General features: G+C 35.9%; 1 protein-coding gene across 1 annotated transcript in view; it reads right to left on the bottom strand.

The window, feature by feature from the left end:
• Positions 1–27532, bottom strand: part of GRIN3A (glutamate receptor, ionotropic, N-methyl-D-aspartate 3A) — a 165039-nt gene that overhangs the window by 72934 nt on the left and 64573 nt on the right. The window contains exon 3 of the mRNA XM_011990036.1: positions 25672–26719. Coding sequence (XP_011845426.1) covers positions 25672–26719 — 1048 coding nt within the window. The remainder of the gene's footprint in view (positions 1–25671; positions 26720–27532) is intronic.

Here is a 27532-nt window from a genome sequence, read left to right as displayed (position 1 = left end):
AGTGTGAATACCTAGATATGTATGTGGTAAAGGTAAAATGGAGTAAAAACAACCCAGAACATTTGTATCAATGTTTGAACTGTTCTAATGGAAATTATGGAAAAACTTACCTAGCCCTACTTCATAAAAATTCTTCAAAATCATACTCATTTATTTAGTCTGACAAGTAATACATGACTCCATTCTCACTGTAAAACTCAAACAGAAGTTTTATAGCATAAACAAACATATTATCTCTTTTTTCCTCTCTAATTCTATTGCCTTCCTCAGAAGTAGCCATTGTTGATTTTTTAGTGATCATCATGAGTATTTTTGAGTTCATCTCACTTTCTCTATGCCCCCATTTTCTGGGGCAGAGCTTGTTATTTAGATGTCCTGTTCCTTCTATTTTTTATTAATACACAATAATTGCACATATCTATGGGTTACATGTGATATTTTGAGACATGCATACAATGTGTAATGATCAATTCAGGATGATTAGGATATTAATAATCACAAATTTTTATCATTTTTTGTGTTATGAGCATTCCTAATTTTTTCTTCTAGCTGTTTTGAAATATAATATATTGTTAACTATAGTCACCCTACTGTGTTACCAAACACTATAACTTATTTTTTCTGTATTTCTGTACCTATTAAGCAACCTCTTCTCATCAACCCTCCCCCCATGCTTCCTAACCTCTGGTAACCACCATTCTACTCTCTGTCTCTGTGAGATCGATTTTTTTAACTCCCATGTTGGAGTGAGCACATGTGATATTTGTCTTTCTGTGCTTGGTTTATTTTACTTAAACTAATGACCTCTATTTCCATCAATTTTGCGAATGACAAGTTTTTTTTTTTAATGGCTGTATAGTGTTCCATTGCGTATACCACGTTTTCTTTATCCATTCATTTGTTGATAGACCCTTAGGTTAATTACATATCTTTGCTGCTGTGAACAGCACTACAACAAACATGCAGATGCAGATACATTTCTTTGATATACTGATTTCCTTTCTTTTGGATATACACCCAGCAGTGGGATTGCTGGATCTTATGGTATGATTGCTGGACCAGCAGCGAGATTGCTAGATCTACTTCTAGTTTTCTGAGAGGCCCCAATAATGTTTTTCATAGTGGCTGTACTAATTTACATTCCTACCAAGAGTGTACTAGAATTCCAATTTCTCTGCATCCTTGATGGCATATATATATTATATATATAACGTATATTATATACATATATATGTTATATATATTATATATTTTTTTATAAAAGCCATTCAGCTGGGTGAAACGATACCTCATTGTGGTTTCAATTTGCATTTCCCTTATGATTAGTGATGCTGAGCATTTTTTCATATACCTGCTGGTCATTTCTATGTCTTCTTTTGAAAAATGTATATTCAGATCATTTGCCCATTTTAAAATTAGACTATTTGCTTTTTTTTTTTTGGCTACAGAATTATTTGAGATCCTTTTATAACCTGGTTATTCCCTGTCGAATGAATAGTTTGAAGATATTTTCTCTTATTTTATCTCTTTGCTATATTGGTTTATTTTTATTTTTTTGCAGTACAGAAGCCTTTTAGCTTGATGTATTCCTGTTTGTTTATTTTTCCTCATGTTGCTTGTGCTTTTGAGCTCTTACCCAAAAAATCTGCCCAAGACCAACGTCCTGAAGCATTTCCCAATATTTTCTTCTAGTAGTTTCATAGTTTCAGGTCTTATATGTAAGTCTTTAAACCATTTTAACTTTTGTATAACATGAGAGATGGGGGTCTAGTTTTATTCTTCTCCATATAGAGATCCAGTTTTCCTAGCACCAATTATTGACGAGACTGTCTCTTCAATATGCATTGAAACAATATACATTGTTTACCCAAGGTTTATGTGTCCATTTCTATGTCAGTATTGTGCTTCCACTTACTATAGCTTTGTAGTATATTTTGAAGTCAGGCAGTGTGCTGATGCCAGTATTATTCTTTTTGCTTAGGATTGCTTTAGCTATTTGGAGTCTTTTGGGGTTACATTACAATTTTAGAATTGTTTTCTCTATTTCTTTGAAGAATATAATTTGTATTTCCATAGGGATTGTATTGAATCTGTAGATCACTTTGGGTAGTATGAACATTTTAACAATGTTGATTATTCCAATCCATGAGCATGGGATATCTTTCCATTTTTTTCTGTCCTCTTCAATGTCTTTAATCAGTGTTTTATAGTTTTCATTCTAGAGATCTTTCTTTGGTTAAATTTATTTATTTTATTCTTTTGGTAGCTATTGCACATGGGATTGCTTTATCAATTTCCTTTTTAGATTGTTTACTGTTGGTACATAGAAATGCTACTAATTTTTGTATCCTGCAACTTTACCGAATTAATTTATTAGATCTAACAGTTTTTTTTGTAGAGTCTTTAGGGCTTTCTAAATATAAAAAAAATCTGTGAACAAGGATAATTTGACTTTTTCCTTTCCAATTTGGATGCTTTTTATTTCTTTCTCTTGCCTAATTGCTCTTACTAGGACTTCTGGTACTATGTTGAATAAAAGTGGTAAAAGTGTGCATCCCTATCTTGTTCCAGATCTTATAGTAAGGGGTTTCAGGTTTTCCCCATTCAGTGTTATATTAGCTGCGAGTCTGTCATACATGGCTTTTGTTGTTTTAAGGCATGTTCATGCTACCAGGTTGTTGAGAGCTTTTTCATAAAGGGATGCTGAAATTTATGAATGCTTTTTCAGTGTCTCTTGAAATGATCACATGTTTTTTGTTCTTGATCCTGTTAATGTGATGTCTCATATTTATTGAGTTGTGCGTGTTGAACCATCCTTCTGTCCGTGAGATTAATCCTACTTGGTCATGGTGAATGATCTTCTTCAGGAGTTGTTGAATTTGGTTTGCTAGCACTTTGTTGAGGATTTTTGTAACTAAATTCATCAGTGAAATATTGGCCTGTAATTTTCGCTTTTTTGTTGTGTCCTTGTTTGGTTTTGGTACTAGCATGCTGTTGATCTTGTAGAACGAGTTTGGAATTATTTCTTCCTCTTCAATTTTTTCAAAATAGTTTGAGTAGAATTGGTGTCAGTTCTTTAAAAGTTTGGTTGAATTCTGCAGTGAAATTGTCAGCTCCTGGGCTTTTCTTTGATGGGAGACTTTTTGTTACTGCTTCAGTCTTGTTACTCATTATTAGTCTGTTCAGGTTTTCTATTTCTTCATCATTTGATCTGGGTAGGTTGTATATATCCAAGAATTTCTTCTAGGTTTTCCAATTGGCTGGAGTATAGTTGTTCATAATGGCCTCTGTTGATCCTTTGTAGTTCTGCGGTATCAGTTATAATGTCTCCTTTTTTGTTTTTGATTTTATTTATTTTCATCTTCTTTCTTTTTTTCTTAGTCTAGCTAAAGGTTTGTCAATTTTGTTTACCTTTTCAAAAATCCAACTACTCATTTTGTTGATCTTTTGTATTTTATTTTAGTCTCAATTTTATTTATGCTCTGATATTTATAATTTTTTTCTTCTATTAATTTTGGGTTTTGTTTATTCTTGCTTTTCTAGTTCGTTGAGGTGCATTATTTGGAAGTCTTGCTTTTTTGGTGTATTTATTGCTGTCAACTTTCCTCTTAGAACTGCTTTTGCTATATCCCATAGGTTTTGATGTGTTGTGTCTCCATTTTTGTTAGTCTCAAGGAATTTTTGTTTCCTTTTTAATTTCTTTATTGACTCATTCATAGTTCAGGAACATGTTGTTCAATTTCCATAATCTGTACAGTTTCCAACATTCCTTCTGCTATTGATTTCTAGTTTTATTCCATCATGATAAGAAAAGATACGTGATATGATTTTGATTTCTAAAAATTTGTTGACTTGTTTTGTGACCTTACATGTGGTCTGTATTGGAGAATGTTCCATGTGCTATCAAGGAAAATGTGTATTCTTCAGCTGCTGGATGGAATGTTCTGTAAATATTTATCAGGTTCATTTGGTCTAGAGTGTAATTTAACTCCAATTTTTCCTTGTTAATATTCTGTTGTATGATCTGTTCATTGGTGAAAGTGGGATCCTGAAGTCTCTACTATTAAAGTATTGCCATTAATCTCTCCCTTTAGTTCTATTAATATTTGTTTTATATATTTAGTTGCTCCAGTGTTGGGTACATATATATTGACAATTGTTATATCCTCTTGCTGAATTGACACGTTTATCATTATGTAATTACCTTTTTTGTCACTGCTGGAGCTTTGTTAGTTTCTTTTAGTGATGTAATATTTCCCCAAGTTTCACAATCTTTGAATCTTTACTTCGATGCCTGTACATTTGAGGAGGCAGCCGTCTCTTCCAGTTTTTGTGGTGTTGTTTGGTGGTGTTAGAACTTTACTTCTAATGTCAGACTTAAACACTGGACTGTTGTTTCTTCTCATGATGGGAAGAACTTACAGTGAACACCGGAACTAAAACATTGCATTGAACTGAAGTCACTGCCCTGTCATTGTTTTCCCATCAGAGGAAGACTTATAATGGACACCAGAACTTAAATAGTACTCTTGAACTAAATTGATGCCTTTCTATTGTTCTTAATTCTGAGGAAGATTTATCAAGAGCACCAGAGCTCAAAAGCTGCCATAAAACTATATTGCTGCCCTGCCATTGTTTTATAGTCTGGTGAAGACTAAAATGAGCACTGGAACTTAATCCTTGCCTTATAGTTGTTTCCAGGCCAGGAGAGTTCTCCATGTGAGCACATGGAATTTGTGGAAAATCTGGCTAGGGATTCAGGCCTCTCTGCCTGTTGTTTCCCCTGCAGCACTGTAGCATCAACCAGTCTTGTCAACATGGTGTCTTTGCTGATTAGAGTGACGAGTAGCCTCCAAGATCTGTTCATCAGTTGCTGCAAACAGCGCCCTGCTTTTTGAATCCAACTCACTCCGGGTGGTTCAGTCATATTAGCACTCCCAGTAGTTCCCATGGGACATATTAGCACTCCCAATAGTTCCCAGAGTGGGCTTTTCATGAAGATTCCAGACTGGTGGGGAGAATGAACCTCTACCTCCAATTCTCTCCTCTCATATCGGCAACTGTGGATCTAGGGAAATTCTCTGAGTGGTGTTTTGCTGGCTTGAGGGAAGAGTGGTGCAGTCTGAAATAACTGTTTCTCTTATTGGTTGCAGCTTGTCTCAATTCTGTGGACCTAGGGGATTTCTGTGCTTCTCTTCTGAGTTCTGGTATATTCAGGGAGGTATTCTTGTTTTTGAATAGTTTCTAGCTGTATTTTTATTGGGAGAGTTTTGCTGGGGAACTTTCTATTCTGCCATTTTGCTGATGTCACTGATGCATACCAGGGCTTAACCTAGATGTCTTTTATTGACTGCAGTCTAGAAAATGTTCTACCCTTGTCTCTGGAACAAAACACAGTCTCAAACAAGTGGAGTGCATTTTGTCTGTTCTTTCTCTGAGAGTGCTAATACGGCTGAACCACCGAGAGTGAGTTGGATTCAAAGAGCGGAGCACTGTTTGCAGCAATGGAATAGGGGTTGAAATTTAAATGTGTGGCTAGCTGACGTGCAAACCATGAACAGAGCAACACCAATCTTTTAGATTTCCATGACAACTTCTTGGCTACTTACCTGTTTATTTTCGGCTACAGTACTTCTAAAACACCTTTTATACACTTCCTCCCAACAACCATGGGATGTCAGGAGGGAATACTTGTTTTGTTCTTCATTTACAGAAAAGGAACCCAAACTCTAGAGATTAAGTAGGTGCAGTTGACTGATTATGTTAGTGGCTCCAACTCTTCTCTCCTTTCTGTTTCACACTCTTTGTCATTTCACTATTAGGCTTCTCCCCTCTAGCTCTGGTCCTAGCCTTGTGACTTGCCAGTAGTCATTGGAGTGTTAGCAGACATGTTCTAAGCACAGTCTTAGAAAAGTGCTTGCATCTTTGCTTGTGCCATAGCCCTCTGTTATCACCATGAGAAGGACATGCCTGAATGAGTGTGTTGGAGGATAAGACATGTGGAACAGAGCCACATCACTGCAGCAAATTATTGAAGCCACTGTATCATCCAACAGCCAGCTGATCCCAAAATAGGTAAGTAAGTTTGGACCAGCTCAACCAAACCTGGCAAAATTTGTGAGCTATATATATGCTTTGTTTTTGTTTTTGTTTTTTGTTTTTTGTTTTTTTTGAGATGGAGTCTCGCTCTGTCCCCCAAGCTGGAGTGCAGTGGCGCGATCTCGGCTCACTGCAAGCTCCGCCTCCTAGGTTCACGCCATTCTCCTGCCTCAGCCTCCCGAGTAGCTGGGACTACAGGTGCCCGCCACCGCTCCCGGCTAATTTTTTGTATTTTTAGTAGAGACGGGGTTTCACCGTGGTCTTGATCTCCTGACCTTGTGATCCACCCGCCTCGGCCTCCCAAAGTGCTGGGATTACAGGCGTGAGCCACCACGCCCGGCCTATATGCTTTTTGTTTTATGCCAATATCTTATGGTTGTTTTGCAATATTATTGTATAAATAGGTGACTGATACAGTGGTAACAACTATAGGTGAGGATCCAGAAACTAAACCAAGATCTTCTGTCACTAATCCCAGCACTCATGTCATTTGGTCCAGTCTTACTTTTTAGCATTTGCACTTGCTGTTACCACTGCCTGGAATTCCCAACCTCCTCCTGCTTTTTTTTTCCCTCAAAGTTTGGTTCCTGGGTAAACTGCTATTATTTCTTTAAAACTCAGTAAGTACCATCTTTTTTTCAAACCTTCTCTAATCTTCCTAAGAGAGAGTTAGCCGTCCTTGTGGGTACTATGTTTCCCTTTTATCTATTTTTTATTATTTCACGAATCACAATGTAGTATAAATATTTGTTTACTTGTATGTATTTCTCAAGGAAATATGTTTCTCTGAAGTCTTTTAGAATCCATCATAGTGCCTTATTAATATCTTTGGAATTATATTAATTGATATAAAAATAACATGCAAGAAGAAATGAATGATTTCTTAATGAAATGTTTCAGGCATATTTCTGATTTGGTCTTAACTGCCACCTTAGTTAGGGTCCTTGGGTCAGGTGATAGGTTCAAGAACAAAGACCCCATTAATGTGTAATCTGTATCAGTTGATAATCCCTATGAATAATGCAGAAAATGTCTCTACTCCTATGGAGAAAAACAACACAAAGCAAACCAGATAATTACAGATAATAAGAAATTAAAGAAAGGAAGGGAAAATGATATGATGTGATAGAAAGTCAGGTGGGAAGGCTACTTTTGATAAACAGTGGTCAGGGATACTGACATACTTATTTGATACTTTGGTGAACACATTTATTTTCCTAGTTTTATTGCAGTATTTTAATCTTAACTTGATTACATGTTTTTTGTGTGCATTATTCTTTGTATCTTCCACAGACCCTATGCACAGAGAGTAGCTTGCTGGTTGATTTGTTAATCTGAAGATGTATGCAATAAATCCATTGTGTGTGTGTGCGTGTGTGTGTATGTGTGTGTGTGTGTGTGTGTGTATATGGTCATCCTTTCAGATTTTAAAATTTATGCTACTTGCTTGGAGGGTTATTATAAGTCTGTAAATTTTATAAATAAATTTTGTATTCCTTGCTAATATTTCTGAGCTTCTTCTGAGATTTCCCATTTAAAAATGGCAACAGGCTTTATTTTAAAGATATATATCAAAGCATAAATCCTGAATGCTATAAATGTGGACTGTAATTCTTCCTAGAGAAGTCAAGGATACATTTAGCTTTGGCCTACTACAAGTATCAGAAAAAATCACTAGAGTGGGTTCTGAGTCCTTAAACTTGATATAATCTGTCTTTTTCATTCATTTAGTCTCCTACAACTCTGGAATTATAGGCAAAATGAATAATTTGGATTTAACAAATAATCACAGAGCATTTATGCAGGTCAGCTGCTGTGCTAACAGATTTTACATACAGTATTTCATAATTGTCTGGGAACGGTGCTATGAGAAGACATAATTTTCATTTCTATTTTTTAGGTGAGGAGACTGAGGTCCAGAGTATAAATAACTTTCCCAGGGTCACAAAACCCAGTTATGGAACACAGATAAAATTCAAACCCAAGGTTTCTGATTTGAAACAGGATTTAGAAAGTTTTGATTCTTTTTTTCCAGCAAATGTTTATCAAGTGCCAGTCTCTGTACTCGATTTTGGAAATAGGAAGGTCATCAAAATGGCATGGGCGGTTCTCATGTGGTGCTTTCCATGACACCCTATGAAAGTCAGAAGAAACAGGGAAGAAGAAAAAAGGAATGAAGAAAAAAGAGTGTGTTTGAGGTACTCTCCTGGGACTCTCCTTTTAAAAGAGCAAATTTGCATTAAATTCCCAAGAGAGCCAGTAGTAGGTCCCAATATCCTCCTTCCACCAAAGGTGCTAGCCTCTAGTGATGGAGTTGACTGCCAATGGGTTGACAAGGAATCCCAGGCAGTAAGCCCTGTATAATGCCCTGCATCTGTAGTTTTCATGCTTTCTCCAACTCCCTTGAACTAGGGACACCTTGGACTGGGGCAGCCTAGTTACCTTTCACATTTTCCTTCAGGGAAAACTAGTGGAGTAAATACGTCTTTTATGAGGCTTGCTTTTCTATCCGCATTTGGTTTTTTTGTATTCAAACTTTCCTCTAATATGCATAATTGCTGAAAGAAAAGGGCTGTGGAGCAGCCATGAATTATGGCTTTTACAAGAATGAACACTGCAGTTAATGTTGCAAGACAGCTTCCATTATAATCCTCTGTTTTCACATCCTTGTGATTTTTTTCAGGGGGGCTGGGAAAGAGGAAGAATTTTCCTTTGAGCTAAAATTTTCCATGGTTTGACTCAGCCCAAGGAGATTTTTCAAAAATGAAACATTTTCACAAATGTTTCCATTTATTTTTGAGTTATTGTATTTGGAAAACACTGTTCATTTTTACTACAACTATTATTAATGCATAAAATGTTCCAAGTATGAATGGTGATTAAAACTTCAGTCATCACATGCCACTGTGTCAGGAATTTCATCTGAGCAAGATTTAAAATAATTATAATTGCCAAGGACTAGCTTCTTTCTTTTTATGACTATATTAAAGCATTTGGTGTAAAAATGCCTAAAATTTTTCATTATTTTCGTAATATCATTGTGATTCTTACTTAGCACAGAGCTTTTCAGAGAGAAAATAAATATTTAGGTTATTTTTACTATTTTTGAATTTATGATGAACTCTAAAGTGACAAAATATATTTCAAAATAATTTCTATACTTACTGAGCTATGTTAATTAAGATTTTAATTTTTTAGCTTACGTCAGTTTTAAGTGACTCCATTGTAAATTGCACATTGATGAAACTTCAAAAATCATATTATTTTTTACTTTCTCTGTCCTGTGACAGATAAAATACTTTAAAAAAAATAATATTGCTTTCTTAGTAAAACCAACTTTTAGGGAGTAAAATGATTAATAATTACCCTAACACCAAAAACCAATTTTTCCTATGTCTAAGAACTGCTATTTAGAACTTTAGGCACATATTTAAGTATTTTGTTCTATTGGTTGGTGTCTCTACTTTGTTTACGCCTTCCACCTATTATTGATACAGTTTGATATTCTGAAGCATAATCTTTCTTGTATCTATTTTTCATTTTATATGTATGATTGAAAATTTATTTATATTTAACTATGCTAAAACTCTATTGTATGTGTACCTCATCACTAAGCTGAAAAAATATGGTTAAGTGTAATACAAATGAAAATTGTATTATCACTGAAAATAATAATATAATTTAATTGTTCGAAATGATATTGAAATATTATTTAGAGATGACTTGTGTGGTTAGGAGCTCTTTCTGGGCTTTTCCATTTGGTGGCAATCTTTGTATTCACCGAAGTGAATTACATCTTTAGCAGGTAAATATTTCACATTGAATAACCTCTTGGTCTCTTTTAAAATTGTGTACCTATTTTTTCATTCAATACAGTGTTTTATTATCTTATCTGATTTTGTCATCTTAATTAGTTACCCTTTGAATATTATCTTACAGTCTTTGAATCTTAAGTTATTTTTTTTCTTATGACTGAAGATGAGGCATTTTATAGCAAATGGCTTGATGTTTTATCATTACAAATTCAGTTCTGGTACATACACATGCACATATATATACTTATGCACACACACATCAAATATATATAGGTACTATATTATACATGCTTTATATTTTCCATTATATATATTATACATAATATATACATGTATGATATACAAATACTCTATGTTATATATCATATATAACATATGCATATCATATATATAATATATGCATATCATATACATATCTAACATAATGTGAAATTTATGTACCTATTTCTTATTGATGTCTAGTCTATGTTATTTTATACAAATTATTTTCTGATTGTTTCCCACTTTTTCCTCTCACGTACCCACACAGCTCTTCCTGTCATTCAGAGGGAGACTGATTCCCTGTGTACTCGCTTCAACGTCTCTTTTTTTTTCTCATTTACTTTGTCTGCCTATTAAGAAAGAGATTTCCTCTCCTCTTTTCCTTCATAAATTTAATTCGTCATTCAGAATGCATGTTTTCTTCCTCAAGGAGGCCTTCTCTGACTGTGTTCCTCACATCCACCCCAGTTGGCCAGGTTCCTGTTAATATATTTGGGATAATAACACTCGTCTCATGGCTATGGTCATTTAAGGTCTAATTTTCTTGCTAAAATGGAAGATTTTGGAAATGGTAGGTAGAGATCTGACTTCTCTGCTAGTGTATTCCTAGCCTTTATCTTAATGGCAAACATACAAAATATATATGGTGACATATATATTTATGGAATTGATGGGTGAATGAATTTCCTGCCTGTCATTCTCATTTAAAAAGTAATTTGTATACTTACAGTCATTAGTCAATATGACTAGGCATTCAATATAGTTTTTCCTGTAATTGCTATAGAGGACAGGTTAATTACAGTACTCACTGGCTGAAAGCATTTCAACAACTTTTGCCCATGGGGAGCTATAATTTCACCTTAAGATATCATAAACCACTCAAAGATTTCATGTAGTTACCAGAACCTTGGGCTAAAATTATAATCCTGAAAACCTTTGCTGCCTGTTAGTCATTTGGTACATGACATAAAGCAAAATATATTCTGCAATTTTGGACTTCAGTTTGGCTCTCAGTAGATTGACTACTTGATTTCATATTTGACCTGCAAGATATTCAGCTCCTTCAAAGTTAAACCGTCTAAAAACTTGTGGTAATTCACAAGTACTAGATGTGCATTGAGCAGTAATTAAGTGAGCATATTATGAATTTCTTATTCTGATAATTATTCTTCTCAAACTACACTCTCAAAATGCTGAGCAAAGCTTTGAGAGCTGTGAGCATTCCTATCATTGTATGCTTAATATGTTTTTGAATGTAGTTTAATATGAGGCAGCACATTGTCTCCAAAATTATGATGAATCTGAAATTAAAACTTGGGTTTAAGTACCAGCTTAATCTTTGGAAAAATCACTTAACTCCTCAGAGCCTCAGTCTCCTCCAACAGCAAGTGCATTTTCTGCTTCACAAAGATGTAGGGAATGAATTGAGGTGATGAACTGAAAGTGTTTAGGAGGCAATGAAGGACTTTACAAATGATGTGTGTCATAATTATTTGTCATATTAGTGAAGCAAAATAGTCATTTTCTAAAAGGATGTAAAAATGAAAAGAAAATAATGGGATTAGGATAAAACTTGTATTTTCAATATGTAACACTTTTTCCACTTACAGTATTCAATTGCAGATGAGAGGCCTGTGTAAAAGTGTGCAGATGATAAAATTATGTGAATACAGAGGCAGCACCTTTCATTTCTTCAGAGAAGCTGGGAAGAGTGATTTGCGAACTGATTTACAAAATGTGAAGAGCAGAGTGAGAAATGTTAATAATGGTTCAACAAAGAAGCTGATAAAGCTCCTTGCTATCTCCACAGGGTAAAGAACAAGGGTAAAAAGACTTGCAAAAGGAATCTTTTCTGAAATTATTTAGAGGATAGACTGATTTGTGCTGGTTTGGCACAGAGGTAGCATAGATCAGTTTAGCAGTGGGGTGGGAGAATTCTGGGTGAACAATGGAAAAGATAATTGTGTAAGTCCATTATCCAAGATGTCAACCAGCTGAGCTAAAATTGTAGCTGGCAAACAAGACCCTGAGTCAAAGCATCTCCCAGATGCTGGAAGAAGGCCGGAGCTAAGCAGGATCACAGTATGGAAGTGAATGGAACACTAAGCTTGTTAAGAGGGAATAGAACCAATTATTAGATGTAGTCCTAGAATGTCGCAGATTCAGGAGTAAAAGATAGGAGTGGGGCCAGTAGCAGTAGTGATCTGATGTTGGGTCATGTGGAAACGGACCTGTAGCTTTGCTTCTCTGGTTGTATTGTGCAGAATACACCTAGGGATCTTGTTAAAATGCAGATTCTGGTTTGGTAGGTCTAGGGTAGAGCCTGAGATTGGGTCTGAGATTCTACATTTCTAACAAGCTCCTGGAGATGCCAGAACTGCTTGTCCTTGAACCAAACTTCTGAAGAGAAAAGATCCAGACATAGCATCTTAAATTCTCCCTAAGATGGAACAGGATTGGTTCCTGAGCCTTGTTGGGGAAAGACAAGGAAAAGGTCGGTGCTTGAAAATGGGGGAGAAGCAGCCTCACCTGTGAGGAGTAGAGAGCGACAGGGATTTGAGTCTTGGCAGGAAGCTGTTCCAGCTGCCTTTTTTTTTTTTTTCTGGTTTCTTCTTCTATAGATCTGATAATTTGTGTCTTCCCCCTGAAATTCATCAAACCACCCAGTGGTATATATTCCCCTTGTTCTCTGTGTAAGCAAAATCATATCGTCTAAATTAGTAACTCATATAGAATATTAAGAGGAGTATCATCTCTTTCAGATAACGTTTGTCTTATGTTGAAATGTAAGCAGTATATGTAGGGGCTTTCTGGAGAAAAATTTCTTAATTCCAAGAAGTGACTGTTGGGGGTATTTCCAGAATATGTGGCAGGAATAAGATTTGAGATGCCTCTGATATCTTTATATCCTAGTGGTGAGCAACCCTTTTTCATGAGTGCCAATTCAGTAAAACAAAAAAGTTAGTATAATGGTTTTATATGGAATTTTATTATAGATTTATATTTTGTGTAATCTACTTTTTAATTTGATAATTCACAACCTGCTCAGTTTCTTTCCTTAATAGTAATACCATATTCCAATGAAGAAATGTACTTTGCTTTGTTTAACCCAGCTACTCTTGACGACTATAGATTATTTCTAGCCTTTCAATAATATAAACAGTATTTCAATGAACAGGGAAGGACTTAATGCTTTGAGCAAAATTTATGTGAGTTGAGCATTAGCAGTGCTGAAGGTAGAGTGGAGTAACAATGAAGAGATTTAACAGTGGGAACATTAATTGGCATCAGAGTTCATACTGAGACACTACAGCTTCATTTGGAGATGTCTAACTGCAGGGGAGAAAGAGAAGGAAGGGAAGCTGCCATTTCACAAGGGGTGGTGGCAGGAGAGTGGGGCAGCATCTGAGACTGACAGCATGCCACAGTGGTGGTGGATGGAAGACACTATGCAGATAAGCAGCTCCTCCTTCTTAGTTTATGAAGTATCTAGAGGATATATTCTTGCCACAGTACTTTCTTGGGAGAGGGAGTAGTGATGATAATGGTGGTGGGGGTGTAGAAGTTATTCCTCCCTGCATCTGTGTCTCTTTCACTTCTTCATCCCAGACTGAATCCTGTACCATTTGTGCAAAGATTCAAATATCACAGCCTTAGCAGCAGTCTCTGCCCTTCGATCATCTTTGTGGTGTGAGCAGCTTTTGCAGCCTAAGTCCAGAGGTGAGGAAAGGACTCGTTGGAATAAATCAGGTTGGGGAGAACATTTTTACTGCATGTGTTAATGAAATACTGAGTAGGAATAATTTATCATCAGTTATTGCTGGGTATGAATCCTGCCTTTACCTTTTATTAGCTATATGGCTTTGGACAACTCATCTACCTTCTTTTAGCCCAATTTCCTCATCTGTATGGATGTAGTAAAGTTTAAGTGAGGAAAATTCAATTTAAGGCAGATAGCATAGTCCCTAGACTATAGCAGGTATATAATACATGTTAACATTACTATTTGTTGACATTGACATTTATTTTCTGTTCCTGGAATTGTATCTATGGTCTTACCATGAAGTGAAATACGTCATTTATCACCTTTAGGTTGATAGTTAATCATCATTTAAAACACAAACCATAGGAGATAAATATATACCCATATTCACTTACATTCTTATTTGCCAATTGATTTACCTCCATTAATTATACCCCTTCAGATCATGCACAGAAAAAAATCTAGTTGAAATATAATTTAAGGAAACATTGATAGGTTTTGTTTGGTTGGTATTGTTAAAATTTTCTGTTTTTTGGCATTTTTTAGGCAGCAGCTTTCTGATAAATATCAAACTCACTTCTTGAGCTTGAAAAATATTAATGGATTCTGACAAAATATTCTGAAAGTAAGCTATGAATAACATCATATATTTTATATACATGTTATTTGCATATCTATCTATCTATCATCTATCTGTCTGTCTGTCTATCTGTGCAATAGGCTGGAGTAGGCTTGTGTTCAGTTGCAATTGAGAAAATTGAGTCCTAACTGGCTGAATTTCCCATATTGAGTTCACAACAGACCTGAACTATGTTAAGATTCTTGGCTTGCCACTGCATACACCAGTGGTTGAATCACACTAGCTTCTGATCTAATTAGTGATCAAAATATCAAGTTGAGGCTAAATCATAAAAATCCAACATTCAACTTAACTTATTTACCCTGTGCCTGTGGAACTAAAGTACGTATATTGTAGACACAAAAGGAGCCCTCTTGGGGGACTGCCTGCAACTTCTTCGCACACAGATAAATATTTATTGAGCATGAAAATAAGGTTCTTCACAGAGCAAATTATCATTAACTTAGTTCTCTCTATTCCAAATGTGAGTCCATTTAACCTACATGAACTTTTAAAATAATACTAATGTGTCTATGTGAACACAGAATTAATAGACATGTATGCTGATAATTGTTTATATTTCCCCAAGATACATATGTATAGAAATACACACATACATATTTATAGATATTCTATGACATATTCATTGGCATAGAAAGTATGTATCTATGTATTTATTTATACATAGAAAGTATCTATGTATTGGTATAGCAAATACCTTAATACTTGCTAAGAAGGTTAATAATGTAAACAAGGGTATAAGTCAATTTTCCCTTAATTTAAGAGAAAGGTTGGCAAAAAGTTGACCTATTCTCTGCTTGTATTAAAATAAAGGAAATGATCTTAGACATACATTAAGGCAAACTCAGCAGGGTATCTAATTGAAAACACTTTGCTGTATTTAATATGAATTACTGTATCTATTTAAAAGTAATACAACTGCAGTTATTTTAAAAGTTCTGCAAAGATGCCACCTCAAAATTATTTTAGAAGTATGTAACAAAATAAATAAATAAGTTACATGTATATTTGTTCAGTTTTTGACTTATCTATCTGAATTAGCAAAGCCTTGATGATTTTCCTATAGTTCCTTGAATTGGAGAACATTCGGGAAGGAAAAAAATATACCATTTTCCCTCCCCCAGTTTCCACTAATTGTCATGTAGTATGTGTCTGATCCATGTAAGACCTACTGAATGATTCTGATCCAACTCCATAATATACCACCAGGGATCCAGAATCACCCAGGCTGGGGCAGCATCATCTGTCTCGTGTTCCCTCACAGTGCCTTCCTACTCAAGGATCCTACATCTCTGAGACTTGGCTCCACTATGGGCATCATGGTCTTAGGTGTTATTTGCTTTAATGAAAGCAAATTATATGGAGTGATATATGCAAAATACATATAATAATTATATACAATGTCCTGGCTGAAACACTCTGGGTCACCTTTGGACATAATTTCAAGTGCAAATGAGAGGTGCTCCTACCCTCTACCTCTATCCTACTGGTCTCATGTTGGCTACCTCTGCTTCAATAGGTGTCACAATCAAGTCCATTTACTTACTCAGTAGTTATCTAAATTTGGAGTTGCCATTTGCTTAGACCCTAGGAACATGGGCGTGTAAGGAAGATTTAGTCTCTACTCTCATGGAGTTTATAGTCTAGTGGTAGATGGAATCAGAACTTCAGCTGGATATTTCACATCCATTAACTTCTTTAATCTTCTCACATGAGAAGACACAAGCCATGAGAAGTTGAGTAACTTGCAGAGCTTCGCAAAACTATATGTAATGGAATCAGACATCAAACAGAGCTGATTGTACCAATGCCAGATTGTCCTTTGTATCATACTACATTGCCCCCAAAAGGGGTTTTTCTCCTATTTGTTCCATAGCATCTAGTATGAGAATAATTTTGAAAGGTCACATCAAAAACATTGATTTCAAAGTAATCATGGCAGATCACTATACTCTTATTCCAATGAGGCTGCCATTTTTCATTCATTAATCGAACAACATTTACTGAGTATTTATTGTTCACCCAGCACTCTGCTAGGTTCTGAGGATACAGCATTAAGCAAGATAAAGTGGGACGGTTAACAAACAGATTGCATGACAATTACAGATTGTGTTAAGTCCTAGGAAGGGAATAAACTGGGTAGAAATGAAAATTTGCTTCTGAAAGCCTCTGTGGACAGTATAAGTGCCTTTAAAATATAAAAATTTTTGCTATGGGAGTGTTACTCATTGAGGTACTCATCTCATTTGAGGCTGCAGACAGCAGCAGCACATGTGGAGCAAATATTGCTATTATGATATTGTCACCACTATTGTCTCATGTCTGAATTATTCTCATTCTTACTTGGGTTATTAAGTATTTTCCCATTACATAAATAATACATGAATGCTGTAAAAAATATGAGGTAGAAATAATACAATAAATAAATATTTCCTTAATTATACTGCCCAGATATCAGTGCTGTGATATTTTATATACATTGCATTATATGCATTGCATATTTCCTTCCAGTCATGTCCCTTTATAGCATGTACATATGTATATTACAAAATTGAAAATGTAGTATGTGGTTTTGTATCCTGACTTTTCACTTAACATTACATTTTGGTTTTTTGACACCTTAAAAGGCTCTTCAATATCATTTCTTCTGGCTACATTTTATAACATATGGAATATTATAATTTAGTAATTGTGCTACATATTGGATGCTTACATGGTTTCCAAGTTTTTGCTATTTTAAGTAAGGTTGTAGTGAATCTTTGCAATAAGTTGTTGTCCACATACTATATTATTTCCTTTGGACAGATTCCTAGAAGTGAAAATCAAGGGTGAAAGGGCATAAACCCTTTTAAGGCTCTTGATCCAAATGGCCAAAATGATTTATGAACCCAGCTTCCCAGTAGTAGTGTTTGCTGGTGTTCATCTTAATGTGCTTCCACTGAGGTTGAGAAATATCAATAAAAAATTTCTAATGTGATGGGCAAAAGTATCTCATTTCTGTTTTAATTTAGTATTTCTTTAATTACAAGTATGATTTAAATTTCTTTATTGTTCCATTTGTCTATTTCCTGAATTACTGTTACTATTCTTTATTTTTTGATTTTAACATTACTTATACATACCTTGCTATCTTCCCAAAAAGATTTAAGGCAGCTTAAAGGTCGCATAAGATACAAGGTAGCAAAAATTAAAACAGAGTGAACTAAGAAAGACAATACAAAGTCAGGAATGATGCTTAAAATGCATACCACAATGACAATTAATCTGTTTTTAGTAGGCAAGAAATTTGCCTCCAAACTCCTCTCTATAAGTTAGCTCAGTAAGGGAATCTTGTCACCGTGTTCACCTTGACGATGGGGAGGGAATGATTGTTCAAGATAAATATAATTATTGGTATTAAAATATGACAAGATTTTAACTATTGTTACTATTATTTTGTGGCCCTTAGGTGTCAGACACTATGCAAGGTGCTTTACTTGAATTATTTCATTTAATCTCTATAACTATTTAATGAAGGTGGGAATACTACATTAACTTTATTTAAAATAGTGCTTGGCATGTGGGAAATGGTCAATGAATATTAGCTTTTCTTTTATTATTACCAGTATTAAGCATTTCAATATCTAGAAAAGTAAATACCTTGAGCCTTTTTGAAAAGATTAATGTTAATATATTATATGTAAATATATTAATATATGTTTTTAAAATATTAATCAAAGAAACAATAAAGTCCTTTGGGATTCTGATTGGAGTTGCTTCAAACCTATAAACTAATCAAGGAATTTTGACATCTTTATGTATTCAGTCTCCCAACTTGGTAATATGGTAGTTACTTTATCCCAACTATCTTTTATGTGTTGGTACATTAGCAAAATTTTTCTTTTAACTCAATTTTTATAGAGGACATTTCCATGATCTATCATGAACTTTTGTTGCTACAGTGAATAGGATATTTGTCCTATTATGTTTTCTATTTGGAAGTACATGGAGCCTGTAGGAAGTACAGCTCTTCCTACAATATGACATTCTTTGGATTTTTCTTCTTCTGAGAAATGGTTTCTCTAGAATGTCTAGTGATCAAAACCTTCTATCTTGTTACTTGTCTGACTCTCATTCCCATTTTCCTGGCTTTCCAATGTCATAGTTGATGAGACAGTTGCACTCCCCTCTCTCTAGCCTTGGGGGATCTGCACATGCAGCTCCATCATCCTAAAATGCTCTTCTCTAACGTCCTCATCAACTCCCCTTTAACTCATTTATCTCATTCAGATCTTAGCCAGACCTTCTTTCCCCATTCAGATCAGGTCGCCCTGCCAGGCTCCTAGATTATGCTGTATTTTACTTCTCAGTAATTTAGCATGGCTTAAATCAATCATTGACTAATTTATGTGCTCCCTTGATTAATGTCTTTCTTTCCTACTAAATTCCGTGTTGCAAGGACAGTGTCTATTTTGCTTACTCTTAAATTCCCAGGCACCTCACATGGTGCTTGGGCTAGAAGTTGCTGTTATTGGATGAATTAAGAAAGAGTGAATGAGTGGTTTGGTGTAATTCAGTTTCTTTCCCCTCACCTCAAATTCCATTTTCAGTGTCTTGTTTGCCTCAGAGTTATGGCATCCTTCCCTTCTTCATGGCCAGCTTTTATTATATGAATTCATATGTTTTATTGGGCAGCCACAAGCTGTTATATGAAGATCAATAAACGTAGTTTTTCTTATTTTGGGAAATGCTTCTTATTTCCTACTAGGGCTATGCCAATGTCCTTTGCTTTAATATTTTTGGTTAAAGTTTGTCCTTGCCCTCACAGCATGTCTATTTAATTTTTAATATTTACTTGAATGTTCGCCAGGACAGTGTTCCTAAAACAGTACTGTCCTTTGCCTGTACAACAATGACACTAGCTTCCTATTCCCTCTACAGAGCTGAATTTTTCTTTTTCTTTTATTTTTTTATTAGATACTTCTCAGGGCTAAAGGGGGAGAAGCTGGAAAAGAAGTACTAGAAAGTCCACTAAAATCAGCAAATAGCTACTTTTGAGTGCTCATGTATCCTTTCAGCTGGGCCAGTTCAACTCCATATGGGGAAGTGGAGCTTCATTTTCCAGTGAACTTTATGTTCTGTTATTTTCTCATCCCATCTTAGATGCCAGCAGAACAGATGCCAATGGCTGAAAGGTCCTATGAGTGCCCGGATTCACTCCTTAGACCGCAGACTCAAAGAGAGACCTCACTGGATAAAAATATGGCTGCAGTTTCTATCCACTTGTCAATCATCCCCAAATGCTAAAATGACATGATTTGGATGATGAGGTAGTAGATGCTTGCTTCCATCTGTCTACTTTATTTTCTGCATTCCCTATAACGAATAGTGCTATTTTACATTGAGGAAATATCCAAACAAGTTCTATTAAATGTATCACTCATAAATTCCCGCTTTCACGGACTCATGCTTCAAGAGCCCACCTACTCTGAAGCATGGAGTTTGCTTCCCAGATGAGTTGATATGAGACCGTGAGAAGCAACATATATTACTTTTAGTGTAAAATAATTTTTTCTAGCAAAAAGAGTTAAGTGAGGATAGAATCATCTTGAACCTCATTTGCACAGCAGGCCAGTTCCTCTCCCTTGGGGTTATCTGCAAGAGCAGCCAGCAGCAAGATTATTTTTTTCTTCTGACCCCCTATCAGGAAAAAAAAATTTCAACCTCCTGTGGCTGCTGCAACCTGCAGTGAATCATAAATTTGTCTTTCTTGCACAGGCTTTTGCTTTTAATTTTATTTCTGATTCAAAGCAGTTGGTTAAAGCCAATGAATCTCAGCCCCAAAATGGTGATAAAATATTCACACTCTTAATTTTTAACAGTTTTATTAATTGTGTTAAATGTATAGCCAACATTGTAAGCAATTATGATCAAGAAGAAAAATGGAGCTATTACATCCATTGTAAGTTATCTGCTATCAGGGTTACAGATACGTAGCCAGGACTCAACTTGCGGACAGATGGTGTATAAATACAGAGGATCACAAATCTTACCTTTTAAGTCAATAGGTTTTTCATCTGAATATATTTTCCCATAGAAATATTTTATAAGTGGTGTTTAGATTCCAAGACTAATACCAAAAATAAGCCTAAATTTTAAACTAGAAATATATACTATTTACACAAAAGTAAGAAAACACTGTTATTATAATTTAAAATATTATATGCAACAGAAATGTAGGTTTAAGAAAATAGTAGATAGAACTTTGGGGAGTTTAATTTTTAGATTTGGGGTGCTTAGATAGCCTCTAAGAGGTAAAAGCATCAATTCCTTGGAGCACATTTCTTAGTAAAATTCTTCTACTATTTTCGAAGTTTTAGGGCACACAATTATAACAGAAAGACTTGGAGAGATTATCTCAAGATAACCAAAGAAGAGTTAAAGGAGGAAAGGAGGCAGGTGTTCAAGAGCATTAATGGGGAGGCACAGGAAGATTTTCCTGAGATGAATTAACTGAGGTGAGTTTTGTGTAGTGAAAACGGGATGGAAATGGCAACATGGTATAAGGGGAACCATCCTAATATCCAGCAGATAAAAGGATATGAAGAGAAATAAAGCAGATAGTAAGTCAGTGGTGGAAGAATCTTTGGAGTGTGGCCATTACTCCATATAAAATGTCACCTCCCATTGAGATTGGGGGAATTTTCAGCTTACAGCAGAAAAACAAATGTCCTAAGAGGACCACAGAGATTTGTGACTTCTCCAGAAGAACTACATTCTCCCTGATTAAAACTAAAATGCTGTGAAAGTGAATTTGAAAAGTGAAAATGGAATTTTGAAAAATACTCAAAAAATTAAATCACATAAACCTATTACTTTCAATGGCAAAAACTGCAATTACTTTTGCACCAACTTAATGGTTTCATCAGACATTAAGACACACATATGTGTGCATGCATGCTAATTCTCATGGTTTGTTCTTGGCATGAATCTGCCTCTATTTTTTTCTGATAACCACTGACAAGAAGGTAGGCATAGCAGGTGACATGATTCCCATATTCACCTCGAAAAATTAAAATTCAAACTACAGAGTGGTGTTTGGGGACCTGCATGAATTTATGAGTCACCTTTTTCTCTTTATCTTTCACCTCATCTCTCCACAAATTCTATACACCAATGTCCTGGGACTCCTTATTCATGGTGCATTCCTTCAAACAGAAAGTTTTCTCCCCATCACCTTCTCCCCTGGGGATCTCATACTCCCCTTGGGCTTTAATAAACAGCATTGCCTCCCTCTGCCACTAGCTTCTCACTAGCTTCAATCTCTCTCTTGAACTCTGGCTCCATGTTTCCAAATGTCTGTTGGATTTAACATAAATATTCAAAACTGATTTAGAAATGCCATGTATGCTATAGAGCTGGAGGCCATTATCCTTAGCAAACTAACACAGGAAGGGAAAACCAAATACTACATGTTCTTTCTTATAAGTGGGAGCTAAGTGATTAGAACTCACAGACACATAGAGGGGAACAACACACACTGGGGCCTATAGGAGGGTAGAGGGTGGGAGGAGGGAGAGGTTCAGGAAAAACAACTAACAGGTACTAGTCTTAATACCTGGGCAAGGAAATAATCTGTATGACAAAACCCCATGACAGAAGTTTACCTATGTAACAAACCTGCACATGTACCCCTAAACTTAAATGAAAAGTTTAAAAAGTGCCATGCATGAAACTGAACCAACTGCCATATTTTCTAGCCCGTGAACTGTTGTTTCTCTGCTTCCTTGAATGTACCAGCATCTTCTCAGACACTCAGGCCTGCAGCTCTGAAGGTGTGACTCTTGGTTGCCTCTCCCAACCAATTAATTGCCAAGTCCTGCTGATTGGCAATATTTCTCACATCCTTTCTTCAGTGACCAAATCTGTATCAGTGACCAAAGCTATAATTTCAGCTCTGTTCATTTTCTTTCTCTTGTAATCTTGTTTACCTGCTGCTGAAGCAGTCATCCTAAATTAATACCACTATACTGTGCTATTCTATTGTTCAAAAATGGTCATGGATCTATACTGAAGTTCACTCTTCTTAGCCTGACATCAAAGATCCTCTGTTATCTCAATTAAGCTTACTTTTTCCAGACTTGGATCTTACCTCCTTTCTCTCCTTAGCCTATGTTGTAGCTAAATTGGATTCCTCATATCTTGCCTGTGCTTTATACTTCATATTACCTATATACTTTATACTATATACCCATATACTTTATATTATAAGGAGCAGAATGAATTACTTGGAGGTAATACATTATATTATAAAATAGGTAATATATACTTTATAGGTAATATAAAGAATTACCTCCAAGCAATTCATTCTGCTCCTTCACTTAGGATGTCCATTTCTCCTCCCTGGACACACATTCTGAATTCTTACTATTCTTTAAGAATAGGCACAAATATTACCTTATTAATTAAACTTTCTTCTATTGTGATGAGTTGAAGGTGATCATTCTTTCCTTGAACTTGGACAGTATTTCATCTGTTGCTAAACTTTGACATATTTTTAACCTTCTAAGTTGCTTCTCCTTTTGTTTATATCTTTTCTTCCTGAATTGATTGAAGTCAAACAATTTGACTCATTTACCTCTGAATTGCTCTATATTATTTAGTGTAAGAAATGGTATAGGCCCTCCTCAAGGAATTTAGCATTAATGGGAGAGAAGAGCACTCATGTGAGTAACTACCATATAATAAGAGTACATTCTGAGTGACTGAGGGATGGAAATAATTTTTATCTTATATCTCTGTTTGAGAGTGAGGACATTCTGTAGTCCACATAATACAACGTATTTGGATGAAAACTAAAGAATTCTGCCACAACAATTATTTCTCCTAAGTCCCAGGGTCAAGTGTTGCTTAGCTAAGTAATCTGGGTGTCTTTTTATGGAAAAAAGTGAACCTACAAAAGAGATATTTTAACATAGAAGCAACACTAGTGCACACATATACATTTTTAGGAAACTTCGTGGAAATTCATTTATTATCTCAAATTGAAAATAGTTGAGATTTAGGTTTGTCCCATTTCATTAAGAACTCACTAGTTGTAATGCAAAGGTGACTTTGTCCAGTTCTGCTGGCTTTGTCTTGTGGACTGGGTTAGACTTACAAAAAAATTTCACCTCTTTATTCTGGTGGAGTCAGAGATGAAATGATTATTTCTTTTTGCTTAAAAATAATTTTACTACTGCATATAGCTTGTCTTTATATTTTTAGTTTTTAATACTTTAGCATAATCACCATTACAGCTTTTTCATGCATAGCATCCCTGGCTTAATTCTGGCTATCACTGGTTCTGATAAATGAAACTCTAGTTAGTATTGTGTTCATCTTTTTACATAAGATAATGGCCTGCAATCTCCACAACAGGCATATATTAGATTTTTTTTTTACTAGATCAGACTAAATACTTTTAATTTTGAGCTAATAATTTAGGAGTCACTTTGTTGAGATTCTCACAAATAATCTAAGTTTCTAGTGAGGCTGAAAACCTTCAGAAGATTTACAGGACTCCTGGGGCAAAGAATAAACAAAGGCTGCTGATGCTAGTGCAGGATGTGAATGCAGAAGCATCACCAACATCTCCCTTTAGGGTGATGCATTTATTTATGCTAATGATTTTATTTGTGTTCACTGAATTCCAGCTCCTAACATAAAGCCCTGAGTATTCATTGAGAAGTTACAAAATTTCTTGCCTAGTCAGTGAGGCATTGTTGGCTGAATCCTCTCATGAGGTTCATGTCACTTATCAGGAGGTTTGCAATAAAAGGGTCAAATTTCTTACATTCGTTTGGTTGCAAAACAGGACTTACATCCAATTGAAACCATCTATGAAAAACCTTTAAAGCTGCCACCAGCCCTCTGGGGCATTCTATCGTTTAGTAAAGATAACTACAAATGTCCTACTTGTTGATGCCCTATGAAATTAATTTTAAAAGTTTAATAGTAACATAGTAAAAAGTTCAATACATTGAGACTTGGTGTGACAAAGGGCATTTGGAAAAGCATGTGAATGTTCTGTAATTTGAAAGGCTCAGCTTAGCTCCAGTTGCTTTAAACATGGTATGACCTGAGTGTACCTGCTGAATTGAACTTTTCTCCAATCTCTGCTAAATGTATCCTATATATTGGAATGCACTGCAGCTTCAGATCTGCATTCTGTTTTCCTTCAGGACGGCAGTACTCCCTCGAGCTCTGTTTTAATTGCCTTGGTCCTTGACAGTCCCCTCCTCTCTAGTCCTATTGGGCTGGACTAATTTTCTCTACCCCAGGTCACTTAGAGGGGCCCTGGTTCAATACAGAGAGAACATGGACATGACTGTCCTTACCTAAGTATTACCTGCTTTGGCTGTTTACCTGCACTCTACACTTCCTCTTTCTTCTACCCTTAGGGTCAGATGTCTAGGATATCAAGGGTACCCTGGATAGACAAAATCTTCTTGAATGTCCTTGGACTGCTGGCACTCTCCCTTCTGTGCAAGGTAGTCAGCTGAACAGCTCTCCTTATTCTATAGACCTTAGCTAATTCTGCCATATCAGTTAGTCCGATACTGCTTGTTCTATATTCAGTGAGTTCCCTAGCAGTTGACTTTGGTGCTTATAATAAAATTTAATTATTTCCATTGTATCATGTTTTAATGATGAAAAAGATTCTTTGCTATTTAAAATATGGATCTTCTAATTTATTAATTCTCAAGATAAGTAATTAATCAGTTTTTAAGGTGTGCTTTGGGTGAAAATACCTTATAAGACCATTCCCTGATAGGTGTGCTATCAGATGGTCAAATAATACAAGGAAAAGATGCATTAATAGATATTTCTATCAGAAAGACCTACTCTAGAAAAGACATCCCCTGAAACTTCTCAGTCTTTTTGTTTCATTTATGAAACAAACAATGAAATATTTAGTTCAACCAGGCAACAGACTTTTGAACTAGCCTCTATACTTGGCCGAGAGAATATTCTTGTGTTAGATGGAAGAACATAAGCATACTACAGCAGAAGATACAACATATGGAATTATAATGGACAATCAAGAAAGCTAAAGTAAAAGGAAGTATTACCTTGGGATCATGTATTCCAGAAAGTTCTTCATAGATCTTCTCACCTACCATGACAGCAGCCAAGTTTGCCGTGTATGTGGAAAGGCAAAACATACAGAAAATGGCCCAAAGGTTCATTAGAAACCTTCCAGTCCAACATTTTGGAGGTTTGATGGCCACCGTTCTGCCAAACAAGAGGGCATAACAGACGTTCAAGGCTGAAGAAAAGGAGAAGACTTTACTTCTATTTCGCCCTTTGGGAGTCAAACCAAATGGACTCTTCCATTCATACAGAGTGAGGAAGATGGCAGTGATGTGCAGAGCCACAAAAATCCCCAGCCACATTGTCCAGTGGAGTGGCCACATGAAGGCTCCAATGGGAGCTGCTGTATCTCGGGTCCTCACTAAGATGCCCAAGCTGGTAGAGAAGAAAGGGCTGGTGAAATCGATCACCTGGCTCCGTGCAGTATTGATGCTAAAGGAAGTGACTGCCATGTGGGCAGTCCCACTCAGAAGATCACCCACTAGCCCAGTCCAGTGCCCATTTTTCCAGGCTCCATACTTTCCATCCCCTACAATATAGAGGTCGAAGTCAAAGTTCATGTCTTCTGCTATCTTTTCCAGCAGATCAATGCAATATCCATAGCAGCACTTCTTGAATTTAGTGGGCACTGTGTCATTACTGCTATGGAGGCTGCTAAAAAGGCTGTCCAATGTGGAAGCGTCATTAGTCATGGGGTCAAGACAGAGTTGGCCAGCAGGGCACAAGCCTTCATCATCCACCTCCCTTGTGAAGACAAAAGGATGCTCGATCAGGGTAACCACTCTCAAGTGTAGCTTACTTGGATGTTGGAAGTGGGTTTTGTGTCTCTGGGCCTGCTCTGGCCATATTCCATAGTCCATGACAATCTTTCCCCCCTGCCAGCTGCCCAAGCGTGTCCACATTGGCTTTCCCATGGGGTCATGTTGAAGATTCCAGATGAAAAAGTTGTTTTCTGAGCTGATGATGGTGGAACCTTTTACTCTGATGGAACCACTGAGGCCTCTGAAAGTGGTATTGGCTAGAAACCTGGGAAAGAGGAACAAAGGCAAAAACTAAGAAACAGAAGTGAGGACAAAGATAGGAAGCGGTGTTCATCTTTGCTTCCCTGTCTTAATAAAAATAAATTTGAATTTTTATTTAAAAAGACAGTGCCTATAATTTCTTTTGATGTTAATAAGCTGGACTCATTCTCTATTATAGGAGTAAAGTCCTACTGCATTAAGTAAATGAGATTTCACTCTCAGGTTCTAATGTTCTAGCCAGGTGCTTGACTCTTATTCTTACTCCAAATGTTTTAATTCCTAGTTAAGAGATGTGTTAACCATTTTCTGTTGTAAACTGTTAACTGCATATTCTCACAACTTTTCAAGCTATGGAGGTTTTCAGCACCTTTAAGGTATCCTAATTCTATTGTTGACTATGTTCAATTGTAACTACATCTTCTATGTATCTATGTATCTATCTATCTAGATATTTGGCACAGGGAATCAGATTAAAAAGTGTGCATATACTTTAATAATTGCTTAAACACTGCGTTCATAACATCAGAAAATAGCCAAATCTTGTTACCAACGTTTCTTCTTGTAGCATGAAATCAAGTAACGTATATGTCCCCATGAGGCTAGTTGAAGCTGCATGTTGAATCTCATCCATGGAACAAAGAAAAAGATGATAAATCAACTGCAGTTTTAAGGATAGCCTCAGGCTAGCCTCCTTCCAAGTCATTAGAGAGAAACAATTGACCCTGGCTCTAGAGAGAGCTTATGCCAGAAGCCAAAGAAAGGAAAATTACCAACTAAATAATATACTGATTCCTAGCCCTGTGAACTAGGGCACTTA

This window comes from Mandrillus leucophaeus, unplaced genomic scaffold (genome assembly GCF_000951045.1).
Source record: "Mandrillus leucophaeus isolate KB7577 unplaced genomic scaffold, Mleu.le_1.0 Scaffold368, whole genome shotgun sequence".
Classification (NCBI taxonomy): domain Eukaryota; kingdom Metazoa; phylum Chordata; class Mammalia; order Primates; family Cercopithecidae; genus Mandrillus; species Mandrillus leucophaeus.
This window is presented reverse-complemented; position numbering and strand designations above follow the sequence as displayed.